This window comes from Falco punctatus (genome assembly GCF_963210335.1).
Source record: "Falco punctatus genome assembly, chromosome: 9".
Classification (NCBI taxonomy): domain Eukaryota; kingdom Metazoa; phylum Chordata; class Aves; order Falconiformes; family Falconidae; genus Falco; species Falco punctatus.
This window is the reverse complement of record NC_137589.1, coordinates 26,896,277-26,911,754: the sequence shown is the minus strand read 5'-3', so window position 1 is coordinate 26,911,754 and position 15,478 is coordinate 26,896,277. Positions and strand designations below refer to the sequence as shown.

The 15,478-nt window shown below is 35.2% G+C and overlaps 1 protein-coding gene across 6 annotated transcripts in view; it reads right to left on the bottom strand.

Moving 5' to 3' along the window:
* IDE (insulin degrading enzyme) overlaps positions 1-15,478 on the bottom strand; it is a 70,103-nt gene that overhangs the window by 6,970 nt on the left and 47,655 nt on the right. For all 6 annotated transcript variants that reach the window (XM_080403588.1, XM_080403589.1, XM_080403591.1 and 3 more), the window contains 8 exons: positions 14,953-15,073; positions 13,054-13,145; positions 10,599-10,710; positions 9,369-9,536; positions 6,261-6,533; positions 3,957-4,018; positions 2,521-2,593; positions 503-570 (listed from right to left, as the gene is read on the bottom strand). In XM_080403588.1, the coding sequence (XP_080259714.1) occupies positions 503-570; positions 2,521-2,593; positions 3,957-4,018; positions 6,261-6,533; positions 9,369-9,536; positions 10,599-10,710; positions 13,054-13,145; positions 14,953-15,073 (969 nt within the window). The remainder of the gene's footprint in view (positions 1-502; positions 571-2,520; positions 2,594-3,956; positions 4,019-6,260; positions 6,534-9,368; positions 9,537-10,598; positions 10,711-13,053; positions 13,146-14,952; positions 15,074-15,478) is intronic.

Genomic DNA, 15,478 nt, shown 5'->3' with positions numbered 1-15,478 from the left:
AATATTTTAAGCTTTAAGATAATGACCAGATAGTTGGTTTTGTTGTTGTTGGGTTTGGGTTGTTTTTCTGTTGTTGTTGTTTGTTTTTAACAAAGATGATAAAATTGTTGATGCATATGCATCTTTCTCTTGACACATCTGATCATATACAAATCAGTATTTCCAGACAATAATCTGTATTTACTCCACAGTGTAGATACTCTACTACTACTATTAGCTTTCATTTCAATGGACTAGAAGGAACAAAAGGTAACAAGACAGACTGTTAAAAAGGAAAAAAAAAAAAAAAAAATCAGGAAAATTCCCTGTTATTAAGGATAACAATGCATGTGGAAAACAGCTGAAATGTCAGCCCCATAACAGCATGAAATTAAAGAGTTCATTTCTCCCTATATTTTTATACATATTATACATAAATATATTTTTTATATTATATTTAATAATACTAAACTTCCATATTAAGAATACAGGCTGGGATTTTTTGTGTGTTTTTTCTTTTTACCTGTGGTAGTGGTGGTGCTGGTGCCAGGTTCACATCATTTTGGCATGGAAATTCTCCAACAACAGGGCCTATTTAACATCAGCAAAATTAATTCAGGACCGTAATTTAATCAGTACCTTTACATAATAAACTGTTTTCTTTTATAAGAGGTATCACAGGTTATTAATTTTCAAGTATCTGTACATAAGATTTTCTGAAGATTTTGCTTTTATATCCACGGCTGTCTGTAGCAATACAAAGAGCTTAATCCATGATTTGACTTGAGAACATGTGCTGGGGCAGTGCCTTTTATTCATTTTACTTACACATTATAATGTAGAAATAAAAATTGCTAACCTACAGATCCATGAATACTTAACATTGTTTTTCAGCATGGATTCTGAGAACAGTAGTAAATGCCATTGGTGTATGCAACAAGAGCAATGCAACAACAGCACACCTTTTAGCGCAGACATGCCTATGGACACGTGAGGGTTACTCTACGTACCGAAATTCTGGATAGCAACCCCAAGCCTTCCGTGCCCATCCCCACGCATGCCCTACTCCAGTTCCCCCAAAACTTTTTCCTGCATCCAATCTACTTGTCCATGAGAACTTCTAGTCTTAAATTCCTTAAACTGGCCTCCTACATCCATACTCAAATTTCAACCCTAACCTTCACCCTGGGAGTTCAAGTGCTTCACCCTCCTTAAATCCAAGATTTCTACTCTACTGCTTCCGATTCTTTTCCACTCTCAGAAAACGGTGTGTCTGCCTGCCAGAGGAAGGGTTCTCTCCGGGAAGCTTTTTAGCCTTCCTCCTTTGTGTTACTCTCTAGAGGATGGCCACCTGCTCTTGGAAGAATGCTCATTTGGAGCCACAGAAAACACATTAAAGTTCCAATTTCTCTTTCACGGCAGAAGAGAGGCCACTTGCCAGATTAAATGGTTTACAACTGAGAAGTAGGAGAGAATACCTTGCTGTAATCTCTGTAAGAGTAACCACTTGTTAGGTTTTCTCCCATGCTCACCCTTGTCTTAGGAAGATAGTATTTCAAGCAAATGCTAAACCATTCTGGCAATATAATTATTCGACTTTAAAAAGTCTTCTCTAGATAGGAAAATTATTAGAAATATTTCTACTTAGCAATGACTAGTCATGAAAACTGGAAAGATGCTTTGAAGCAATTCTTCCTTACTCAGCTGCAGAGTTACAAATTCTACAGTACCATAAAAAATCAATCATTCTGAGACTGGAAGTGTTTCATGATAGGCACACAGCTATCTGCTTCTTTCTGTTCTATGGACAAGCCTTTAATAGTCTTGATTTTGCAACCAGTTACTTGTTGGAATTTAAGTCCAGTAAAACTGGTACAAAATCCGCACAGAACAACATAGAGGTTTTTCCCTTCTGTTTATTTATATTAGTGAAAAACACTTTTAACCTTTTCCTTCTTGAATTCTAACACAGAACACCACAGTATACAATGCACAGCTAATCTAGATTATTTGAAAATAAAACCTGAATAAACTTCAACTTTCTCAAGTTGAAATATAATGTTTGCATTCCCAGAGGGTTGGTTGGTGGTTGTTTTGTGGTGGTTTTTTCCCTTTAGCAGTGCTTGAATAAAGTTGTGGATCCATTCATTGCTTGTCAGGAAAAAAACCAACCCAAACCAAACCACATTGTATTGATAACTGCAAATCCGAATTTTGTTTTTCCCTGTAGGACTATTACAGAGTTTTAAGTTTGTTTTAAAATAGCCTGTTGAAGAACTAGGTGCTAGTTTAAGATACCAAGTTTTAGTATCGATACACTTCAGAATGGCTGAAGAACTTTGTCACAAACATCAATCAGAAAATTTGAAGCACCCATGTGAAGAAAACCTGTAAAAAGAAATACTTTTTCCTCTGAAACATATATAAACTCCAGGGCTGAGTTCTTCTTACAGTGCATTTGTATCACATAACATGGTTGTCTTTAACTAGGACTTGCTTGAACAGGAATTGATGAAATGCTATATTCGGCACAATACTTACAGGAATCCATTTCCCTTGCAAGGACGTGTACTGATACCTTGTGTCTTCTGGGAGCATCTATTGCCAACAGCACCTACAGTAAAAAACATCAAGTCCTTCAGGTGTGGGAAGTATCACTCAGACATTATAAAACAGTAGAAGAATGAAAGCATTTAATTTAAGCTTTAAAATGAGGGATGAATTTTGGGATGTCACTTCAAATATTATTAAGAGCCATCCATACAGTACTTTGAATTATTTTACAAACAAGTTAAGGAATTTATCTACTGTTTGGGACTCAGAAAAACTGGAAGTAACATAAATTCAGCCATTAACTATCACATTATCAGGAATGCAACCTAAAATCTCTGCAGAATTTTCAATCCCTAGCGGCCTTCGGGAAGCGTATCACCCTGAACACAATTATTTAACTCAGCTGGACTACCTCACCAATCTAGCCAGCTATTTCTGCTCTGGAATACTGGATAATCATGTATTAAGCATTAGTGTAAGCAAAATAGTATATAATTCTACAAAACCAGAATGTGAATCAAGTTAGTATTTATTAAACGATGGCTGGCTACAAGAATTCCATTTACTAAGTTTGTTGCAATCTTCACCCATGCTATCATACTATTAATAATAATAATTAAAAAAAAAAAAGACTAAAATGTTAAGTGTTCACTGTGCCATGTAAATAAGAACCAGTTTTAAGCATTAAGACTGTCCCATAAAAATAGATGCTAATATAAAAATGACCTTGGATAGTGAAAATAATAAAACTGAATACAAAAGAGAAATTATTTGGAATAACACTAGCCCCCTTCTAAGAAAGAAAAACAAGAACACACAGATACACACATACACATGCTGCTTCACGGGCAGAATTTTTTCCATCCAATAATGAATTCCAAGGATATATATCTACATTATTTTTCAAAGTACTCCCTGAGCTATTAGCTGCTCTGTAAGTAATAAAATATTACGTACACTTCACAATCTAGTGAATTATCACTGTCCATGAAAACTGTTACAAAATGAAAAGAATGAGGCCCAATTTATTCGGGGGGGACACACCCCTAGTATTTCAATTGCTTATATTAGATATCTGTCTAGCAACTTCATGCTGAGCTGCAACATACAATTATTGCATCATTATGCTGCTCCTTTGTTCTGCCTAACTTATTCATAAAGGAAGGATAAATGAGACAAGAGAAGACTAAGAGCTGGTAAGAAGAAAAAAAACCCGTAACAAAAACCAATCCTTCTCCACAAATTTTACAGTATGCTAGATGCCATTAAACTAAGTCAGATTCAGGAAACAAGATTATTATTATTAAGGTATCTGCATCAATCATATCATCTACCTAAAACAGGCATAACTATATGCTTTCATAGTTCACACAAATAACATCCAGTTATATCTACAGCCCTTTCCAACTACATCACTAAATTACCTTGTAGAACTGTATAATATCATCCTTGGTCAAGGTCTTTAGATAAGCCACTTCAATGTTATCTGCACAACAATAGCAAAAATTAGAACAAGTCTGCAAATTGTAGTTGGTTATTAGCACACTACTTATTCAAAGTATATTTCTTTCAAATGCAGATGCTGTAATTGACTGCAAATGATAAGCCTTTCACTGTTAACTTTCAAGCTAATACTTGCATCACTAGAAGTATCATTGGAAGCTTGGCAGAATATTTTACTTCAGCAAGTCCACTTGATTTACCAAAAAAAGTGCGCATTTGAAGAATACCGACTGCACTGTACGTTATTCAGTAGCTAAAAAAGACACTCCTACTTCTACATATTATCTTCAAATCAATGTTACACACTTCTAACGCATCCTGATTATAGATGCCTTTTATTCACAGTTAGGGAACAGGATGGTAGGATGCACCTTGGCAGGATGTACTTTTAAATAAATGTAAGGAATAGTGCCTACGTCATACCTGTTAAGTAACAATAACCTTTGAGGTATCTGGAAACAATGTGTCTCAGTAGCTACATCGCTTCATATAAATTAAATTTTAATGAACTAATCATGAAATATCATTCCTGCATAAGCCAGAATGTTTTTTTTTGTTGCAGGCATGCTTGCTTTTCTTAGCAGGAAGATCAAGAAAGAAATGTGTGCATGCAAGAGAACAAATAATGCAACTAACAAGTCTGTGAGGCAGGCTATAAGTCATTAATATGAAGTTCTACATGGAGAAAATAAATCTTTGAAAAATCAACAAAAAATAATTACATTTGAGATAAAATTTTTAAGCAAAACCATAAAAGTAGTCATAATAAAAATGTAAAAACCTGAAGAAAAAAAACCTTTACTTCTTCAGGCTGGAATATGAATTTCTGATTTTGACAAGAGAATTATTAATGAAATAAAATTACTAGTGGGTAGAGGGGAATTAAAGAGATAAAAATCAAGGGAAGTAATAACTTGAGTGGGATTTAGATATTAAAGATATGGCTACAGCTAGCAGTCAGATATTCCAGAGAGGAAATATAGATCCAAGTATAGTAAAAACAGAAACACTTAAGGCAGAGAAAAATGAAACTGTTTCATCGGACACACAGAAAGTACTTGATGGGCTAAATTCCTGAGCCTCTCCTTATACTTAGGCATGAAACCTTGTCAGCAGTTCTCATTCTCTCGAGACCAAGCTAGATAACAATTCAAAACTCTTTATTATTAAACCAGTTCAGTTAATCATTGTCAACCAAAATGACTGTATTTGCTATTGTGGAAATCTGTGATATTTACATGCTCAATACTGTGCATGTAAAGCTGAAGAGAAGCACAGGATACAAAGTGAGTTTTATGTAGGAAGTATATTATGGAGGAAGATGGAAAATTATAGCTCTGAATAAAGAGTCGAGACCTGAAAACGTGAGGAAATGCTGATCTCTACCTAAAGCTGTTTGGGGTTTTTTTACGTTAGAAACTATATTACTAATATATCTCAGCATTTTAGATTAAAAATCTTCAAACAATGATGAAAAATGGAAAAACACAACTTAAATACTATGTAGGATCACAATGTAAATAACTGTCAGTCCGTTTTCAGTAATAGTACTACAAGTTGGATCTCATGTGGTTTTCTGTAAGTTTATAATCTTCAAAGTATCACGGATGGAAAAAAAAATTATGTTTCTTCAAGCCTATTCTAAGCTGAGGCAGGCCACATGTCAGTTGAGATACCTGCTGCCTCTGCCACCACTCCCTTGAAAGAACTGCACAGTGGGAAGAGGAGCAGGGTTCATGTGAATGTGTGCACTGTCAGGACTGTCAAAGTGTATCTGAATCTCAGTCAAGGGTTAGGCATGTAGGTAATACAGACAGCTGAACATCACAGAAAGAAACTTGAGTTTATGCGACATCAACATTTGCATTCAAATCACTTCCAATCCTCGACCTACTCTATGTCTCAATGAACTTTAAGGGGAAGAACGGAAAGTCAATGAAGGTCACATCCACCAATCCCCATCACGTGGCTGAGCATTAGGGAGCACGCTAATCTCTATTACTAACGGCTCCCACAGCAGTGAGAGCACAGGCTCCACAAATGAGGTATTTTCTCAGGGAAGAAGGAAGAAATACAACTTAGAGGACACAAATCCAAAACCTATATGAAATTATGCAAAGGCTATGTAAAAATTTAAGTTGTTCCCAAACGAATATGACACTCAACAGGCACAAGTGTAGCCAAACTACAGCATCCAGTTTTAAAGGAATTATCATTTGTCTTACCTCTGTCAAAGTTATACTGCTGGGAAATGATTTCTCCCCAGTATTTAGCACATTCTGCAGACAGCTTCTTTGGTTTGTCTAGACGACGAATTGCTAAAGCTTGGATGTGTTTTTGGAAGGCCTCTTCTGTCATATCTTCTATGCATTTCTCCATAGTTTTTAAAAATGCTTCAACTCTGCTTTCTAAATAGTGTGGTGGCTTTTCCGACTGGATAATAAATCGCAGTCCTTGTATGCCGTTTGCCCGACGTGGACCACTGAACACAATGTAACCTTGGCAAAACAAGAATAGTCACAGACTAAAAGAAGTCCCTTGTTCCAGTGTTGTTTGCCAAACGTGGCACATTTGGCAGGAATGTAATTTTATGCAAAGTTTAATTATGTATTATAAAGGAAATAATGCAGGTTTTCAAAATATGCCACGGTATTTTTTTTAAAAACATCTTTATTTCAACAAGGTAAATATCAGTTCAGGGGAGGGGCAAGGAGGAGATGAGGCAGACCAAGACAGAACAAAAGGAATTCTGTCATCAGGCTTAGGTAGCTCAAAATTAAGCTGCATTCTACTGCTTCATTAGACTCAACATTAGGAACTTATTATTTTTTCATCATATCTAACCTGAATTCTCTTTGCTGCAATGTAAACCCACTATTTCAATTAGATACAAAGAAAGCATTACTCCCTTCATTTTTGTTGCAGCTTTTGCTTATCTGAACCACTAAGCCTTTCTTTGGTCTTTCCCTCCTCTTATAATAACAAAACTGTCACATTTCAGTCTTTTCAATGTTGTTTTATAGCTCTCTAATAATTGCTTGATGCTTATATGTCAAAACCAGGTAAGTATTTCAAAGTCCTTACATGAACGATATAGGACTATTACTGTGTGTGCATCTTGGAAGCTCCCATTTATAAATCCCAATGTTTTTCACAGCAGTACGACACCACTTATTTATGTTCTGCTTCTGATCCACTGCAACCTGTGGATTGTCTTCTGTACAACTGCTACCTAGCCAGCTGCTTCCTAGCTTGTATCTGTGCCATTGATTATACCTGCCAAACTGTTCCTACCAAACCGCATCTTATCTTCATTCAAGTCCTGTTTCCAAAATGTCAAACTAATTTTGAATTCTAATTCTATCTTTCCACACACTTGCAGCCTCTCCCAGCTTGGTATTATCTGAAGATTTAGTAACTACATTCACTCTTCTATCATCCAGAGTTTTGATTAAAATACTAGAAAGCACTGGATGACAATAGAGCTCTGTAGAACACCATTTTTCAAAAGAACTATTATCTATTCTCCAGTCATGACCTTCCAAACAGTCTTGCATCCAAATGTGTAGCACCTCCACCTAGACGCTCTCTCTAGCTTGTTTGAGAATATTATGTGCCTTTCATACTATCAAAGAGAGACCTACGACATCACCACTTCCATCCATACAGCCGAAGTCTGTACAAAAAAGTTAGGTTCGTTTGACCTGAGTTTGTTCAGTAGTAGTCTCTCATTTAACTTTTATCAATTCAGAACTGGTTTGATAACTTATTCCATGTTTTCCAGGAATCAAAATTAAGCTCACTGCTCTGCTCTTCTCTTTCCTTTTTTAAGGAAACATATAGCATTCACCCATATTTATTTTTCCAGTTTTTCATCTATCATCCGCAAATTCTCAGTTATAAGACTTCCAATTCCAAGATTCCATGATTTTGATTGTTTTGGGTTTTGCTATGGTTTGGTTTCTTTTGTTTGTTTGGTTGGGTTTTTTTGATGTAATGTAGCATTCATCATGCCTGAACTCTTTAAAAGCTTCTAATTTACCTGAACAAGCTTTAATCTGTTATTTTCCTGTTCAGAGGTCAGCCGGACTTTGATCACCAGTATTTATTTTGGAAATCATCTGGTCACAGTTGACATGTTAAGTGAAAACTAACAAAGCCATCCTAAAACATTTTGACACTTTGTTCCACTACTGCTAACTTTTCCTTTTTCTCATACTGCTAAAGCATTTATTGAATGAGTTCTTGTTACTGCTTCTGCTGTTTAGTGAATTGGTAACTCCTGAATTTCTTTTTCCCTTAGCTTTCTGAGATTTTATTAACAATTCCATAAAGTTTACTGAATTTTGCTGGTACTTCAACTGTCTCCCCTCCTAAGTCTTGTGAACTCTATCATTTGGCAGTTACACAGTGCTGGAAAAATAAAGTTCTTCCTTATTGTTTCCCCCTCTTCTCTTTTGCTGTTACCTCCAACTTCTACACAAAATCTGCCACCAGCACATTTCAAAAACTTGGTAAATAACCTAGGTCCAGCCCTATTTTCTCAGGTATCTAGACAGTTTAAATCCCCATGATGAATATGGTATGGCTGGTTCTGCTAGCTGCTCACAAAAGGGTTCATCTTGCCTGACATTCCTGGTAGTTCATAGTCATCACACTGAGACATTCTCCTGCCTCTCACCTTTGGAAAAACTGTACTCCTCCTCGTCAGTATTTCAGTCATGCAAGCCATCATTCAAAGTCTCTGTCTCTCCTTGTTACCCTGTTTGGAACAACCTTACCAGTTCTCAAGTCTTACTGGTTCAGGTAACAATTATTTGTACTTATAGGTGAACAGCTGTATTCTTAAAAAGCCTGAAATGTATTTAGGTTTTTAGCAACAAGGCAGCTTACCATTACCCATACAGCAGTATCCCTAAGATAGGGCTTATGAATCATCAAGTGTACCTGGAAGTAGGATCACAAGCAGAAAAGACTAAACTACCACTGATTCTTTAAGATGATCTGAAATTTGGGAAACTGATCTAATCTCCTTCTGACAAAAATTCTAAATAAGAAATTGTCTGTACAGTGATCAAGTTTTTTTTTAAGCCAGAGTTGGTTTCAGATATTTCAGACTTATCTTAAAAATTATGCTTGCTTCCTCTCACTTTAGAGTCTGTGCACAGTAACATCCCTTTGAGTCATCAGCAGTTAAAATTGTTTACATTTACCAAGTGTCCTTTAAATGGCATTCACTAAGCAGGGAAAGAACACCTCATCATGTCTCATGTAAGTCGTGAGTATGCACACATGTGTGTATACAGACACTTAATCACTGTGGGGAAACTTACCCAACTGTTCCTTGGTGCGCAGAGTATTGAAGCATGGTTCTGAGATGATTTGACAAAAGAGCTCCAAAAACATATTCTCAGAAGTGCTCTGCATGTCTGTCTGGTAATATATTTCAATGCCACAATTGTTATGAACTTCATTTCTCTGTTGATATACAAACCAACCTCCTAAAGACAAAGTTAAAATATTTAAGTTCATAAAAATGTATATTGTTATTGTCCACAAGTAAAAGGATAATGGTCTATCACTTGTGAAATGGAGCTATAATAAATGGTCTAGGACTATTAAAGCAGAATTTCCACTAACAGCATACTTTTCTTGAAACAAATACAGAAAAGATTATTTTAACACATTGAAATGTCATAGCCCAAGCAAATTGGCAAGTAAATTGAAACTGTCTACTTCTCCTCAAACAAATGTTTTTGGAACAAGAGTGGAATTCTGCATTGCTTCTACTGTGTAAATAGCTTCTAAAGACAATTTGTCAATACCAATAGCTTCTTTGGTATATAGTAAGTTTCCACAGGCTGATTATCAGCTATGGATAAATGGCTTTGGCTGTGTAGCTATATATGTCATCACTCCTGTGTAACTCCCAGCAATGCCTTAAGCCTCCTTTCTTATATATAAGATTATTTTTTTTCACAATAGAAGAAAAATCATACATAAGCACTATGAGATCAGATTTATATTAGAAAAAACCCCGAATTACTTGAGTGAAAGCTTATAGTTTTCTTAAAAAGCAAGAGTCATTTTAGGACAATCCTTCACTGAATGGTCAATAAATACTCGAAAGTGCTCAAAGGATGGCTCTTATTCAAATATGTATACTATGTGTAGCAAGAAGTGGGACATGGCTCTTATTTCCATAAATCATACCGAATGAACTCGGACTGAATCACAAAATCATAGAATGGTTTGGGCTGGAAGGGACCTTACTGATCATCTAGTTCCAGCTCCCAAGCAGTCCAATTTAGATACACAGATTAAAATGGAAATCAAATTAATTTTCAAGTATACCAGAAAGATGATATATTAGTGTATAGTATTATTAACAAAACTCACACCTTGATTATATTTTTAAATTTGAAGTTTAAAATAATTTGGAGTAAGTCTGATTTCAAAACAAACTCCTAGCAACAGAGCAATATTCATTTTAAAATGCCATTAGCAAAGAGAATTTCAATTTAATATGCATTTTAAAAATTTAAATAAATCATTTAACTTACTGTCTGGAAGTTGCACTTCTCTGTACCTCACTAGCTGACTTGGAAGGAGTGGCTTTGTATGAGCATGCTCAATGAGAGTGTCCTCAACCATCTGCATAATTCCTAATGCAGCCTGGAAGAGAAAACAAAAAAGGATTTTTAATGGACATTAGTTATTCTGTACCTAACAACAGGGTAAGACTTTCCAGTTATTGATGGTGACATAAGAGGGGGAAAGGAAAGAAGAAAAAGAAAAAAAAAAGAGAGAGAGAGAAGAAAGTAGGGATATTATAATTTAATAAAAATACAGTAGAAGTTAAGGAGATGAGAGGAAGCAGGGGTTGGGGAACAAGGGTTTTGCGGTGGGTTTTTTTACTTTTTTTTTTTTTTACATTCACCTTGTCTACTTGTTTAACTACCTCTACTCCTCCCTAACACTTCTGAAATTAAAGTTCAATGGCCTTTTTTTTTTCCTTTCCTTTCACCACTTTGATGTACTCATCTTTCAAAGTTTGAAAACGAGGTATCTACAGTGTATATTTGCAAAGCAAATGACATCTCAGCAGATGGAATTTTAAGAAAACGAATTAACGATTAAGTTCAAACATGCATGCCACTGATATGCTGGTAGTATTAGTACTCATTTCCCAGACCCTTTCTTGTATTTGATGTCTTAAAATAATAATAATTAAACAACGATAAGCAGTGAACAAATTTTAAAAACCATTGCTTTCATTGAAGGATTTAACTTCAAAAGCTTTACCTGTTAAGGGTTGTATGTTCTTGTAGCCTGCATAATGGAATTACAGTAACTTGCTACAAAATAGTTTTAGCTGAAAGCCAAAATCTTTCAGTCTGCACTGCCACAAACTCGTAACACAAGTGATCTTACCAAAAACATACAAAAGGTCTGAAAACTTAATAAACAGATGCCCCACCCAACATCAAAGACAAAAAGACTGAAGGTCTAACAAAACACAGTTTGAAAGGTTAGAGGAAAGTACTATATATTCTTCCAATCAGGTCACCATATTAAAACAAAATATTTACCACAAGACTGTTCAGAGAGATGTTTTGCACTGGATTAGTTTACTATTCATCCACTTGCAGCAAATAAATAAAAGGAACATTCAAAGAAAAAATACCAGAATTAAATTAATTCAAGAAGAAATGGGAATTTTAAGCTGCTGGATAGGTCTAATTTTTCCTAAAGTCACTAAAAATTTTTTCAGTATTGAAAGGTGTCACAAAAGTCCGTAAATTTTGATTTCACTTTAGTTGGAAAAAATTCTTAGACCCAGGTCTCTGAGCTTTGTCAATGATGATCACATCACAGGCACTGAAGGACAGAGAAGTTTTCCTACCTGCATCTGTTCAGGGAGGTTTGCAGATCATTTCTAAACATTACACAGCTATGGGCATAACAGTACAACCCTCCCAGTTCTCCAGCTGCAGGACTCTTCAATAGCCACCCATTATGCCAACTAAAAAATGTATTTCTCTGCTATGACTGCATCGTCATGGAAATCTAAAAAATCTGGTCATTCAGTTATATTTCATAAGGAACTGATTTTCATATACAGATGTGTAAGAAATAAGGAAGGAAAAAAGTGTCAATATTTTTTACATTCCTCCACATGAAAAATAATCTATAAGATAATTTAAAAAATATTTTAGAGACATCCTTGTGAAAGAAAACTTTGTGTATCCAGTGCTATTGGCTCCTTCATCCTTTTATTTTTCCCCTCCTTGCAAGTTATCTTTCTTCTCCATACATTCAACAGTCACTAGCAGTGTTTATAACATCTTCTAGTGAAGTATCAAAAGCTGGTTAAACACAGAAATACTGCTATACCAGTTCTACAAAAAAAGAATGCAGAAATGTTTAAGAAAGGTACTAGATTTTGTTTTGGTACATATATTCTAATATTTGCTTAAATTTCTTATGCAAATATAAACCATTACTGTTTTAATGTAAGATAGAACAAAAGTTTGGGGATTTTTACTTCCAAAAAGACACAAGTGAGAGCTGACATTTTTTATGGCCCACCATTCCTGTTTAGCTTTGTGCAACATACTTCATTTGGAACAATCCTGGATTCTTAAGTCTTTGCTAGTTAGTGTGAAACTTTTAAACAGAAAAGCAGGATCTGCAGCACATCATTCCTTATGCAGCTTGATCACATCACAGTAATGATATGCAATACACACTTTAAAATATTTAGATCATAAGTTGCTTTTCATTAAAGTTCCAAGAGCAATACAAGGGCAGCACTTAACCTAATAAATCTGAGGTGGGAAAACATAACACTATGATACTCCCAGAAAGATAAAAAAGTACAAAGTCAAATTATGAAACCACATTTGGCAAAACTGCTTTAAGAGAAGATTAACCTGAGAAGATTACAACTAATCTTCCATTTTTTATGCTGCTTTTAAATAAAAATTGTTTTATTAAAGGAAGTATCACACCAACCTGTTTTGTTATATTGCCATGGAGAAGAGCTTCAATGTGTAACCGTGACAACAGCTGAGCTATAAAGGCCTTGAGGCGGGGAAGAGTGACATCTAGAATAGATATTTAGACAGTTAGATCAATTACATGTGTTTTTACATTAAGTAACACCTAACTCATCATTAGATACAGCGCATTTCTTAGAGGAGAAGAAACTCATTATCATAAAAAAGTGAATCTCTCCTTAAAAATGAAACACTGGAAAATTTCCAGGTCTAAATAGCAGCAGTCATCATTTGGTTGTTTTCCTTAGAATTCACATACTGTCTTGACCCAGATTCAAAAAAAAAAGAGAAAAAAAAAAAAAAAAAAGAGCCTTCTTGCCAATTGTGCTGAGCAAACACACAATCTCCAGAGAAAACAGTTGCAATCGTTCAGGTGGTGTTCCAAGATAAAGCTTTAGTGATGAACTAAACAGGCAGCATGTAGTTTACAACGCTTGAGAAGCAGACTGTGCATTTACCATTTAGACTAAAAAAGGAACCTCAACTCCAATATGCTGTTTTGATAGTACCTTTGTAACTAACAATACACATAATTTTTGCAATATATCTCAGGGTACACATACACACACATCCTATGCTAACCTGTCTTTGCAAAGCAGTTTTCATATATAATGCAAAGGACAATTTAATGTATAGAATCAATGGAATAAGAGAGGAAGGATGGTTGAACTGATAGGGTGTTCATCCCAAATTCAACATCTCCATTCTTAGTTCCCTTGTCGCTACAAGAATATCCATACTGTATCGCTAAACCATTTTCTCATTTTGTCTTTTTCTCAACTAAAATAAAAACTAACAATACTCCTTTATCTCACAGAAGTTTTGAAAAGAAAAATTCAATCAAGATTATGAGATCACTCAGTTATATTCAGTGGGGCATGCATACATACCTAACAGATTTTTATGAGAAAAACCTATACCATGCTTACCAGTCTTTCCCTCTCTTAAGAGGGGTAACTGACCACCAGTAAAAAATTAATTTCCACATTTTTCCCTGACTCCAAATGAACTTTTTATTTTTCTATAATCCTAATATTGACTTTTGCTTCTAGAATTGCTTATTAATAGTGCAAAAGATTACAGTCACATTGAATTTAAGAGAGGAAAAGAGGAAAAAAAAATTACACATAAGCTCCCTGTATTTCAAGCAGATTTCCAGCAGTGCTAAGTAGACAACATTCCTTTCCAGCACTCCATTTTTAGCCATCCTTATGCTGAATACAATAGCATTAATCTTATAATGACAACTTTATGGAACAGAAAATCTCTTATTCTTTCAAAAATCAGTAGTCATTAAAAAAGGAATGACCTACATATAGCTGAACCCACTGCCATGAAAAACAGCATTAGTTTTATCATTGACTTCACAGGCAGCACTGGCACAACTGCTAATCTCAGACATACCTGCAATCATTCAAGATACTATACAACTAAACATTTCTACTTCTATCCTGGAGCAATCCTATAGAAAAACCACACACCCCTGTGCAGCTGGCTCAGGGCACCTATACAGTCTATCTTTTTTTCAGCATTGCAACTTCAAACAGTATGGCACGTGTCTGTCTGCAACAACTATGGATGTATATTCCAAATCCACCCCCCTAAATAAATATAAAGCTAGACCTTCCTCTTGAAAAGAATAGCTTGGTGTATTCCAAGAAGGTATTACAAGATATTTTGCAAGCTGTCCCAGTAACAGCCCTTTGTTGTAAAAGAGTAACATAAGGGTAGGGAAGAGTTCTTCAGCTATCACCAAAATCAATTCAATCTCTTCGTTTGAAATTTCCTCTTCCTCATTAGTTCAGTAACAAGACATTTTCTGTAAGGAAAAAAAAAATAGCTCAGAGAACATTACCATCTAGAGCTTCTTTTAATTCATCTTTGGTCCAAGCAACTTCTGTCATCAGGAGTCGGAGATAATACATTGCATGCTGGTGAGGCTGTTCAGCCCTGAAGTTGTTAAGTGATCTCATGTACTAAAAAAAAAAAAAAACATAATTAAGTTCAAATTATAGAACTCTATTTTTAAGCATAAAACATTAACCTTGTATTCTCAACTTTGTGTATCATTAAAAAGATACATTTTAAATGTCAAAAAAATTGTCTTCCTTGTTAGACCTGTTAAAAAATTGTGTTAAACTACCTTAGTAGTAATGTGGGTTGCTAAACCTATGGATTAAGCAAACCATTAATATACTGGAAACGAGCATGAAATCAAACTTCCCCATAAAAGTAATGACTGGAAATTAAATTATTGCAGTTAGACTATTTAGATCAAGTTGCTCTACCCAGGAAATACACACTCTACGATCACGGTCCAGGGGTGGGGGAATATCACTAATAGAAAATGTATTTTTCTCCCAGTTGCTTCCCTGGGCAGA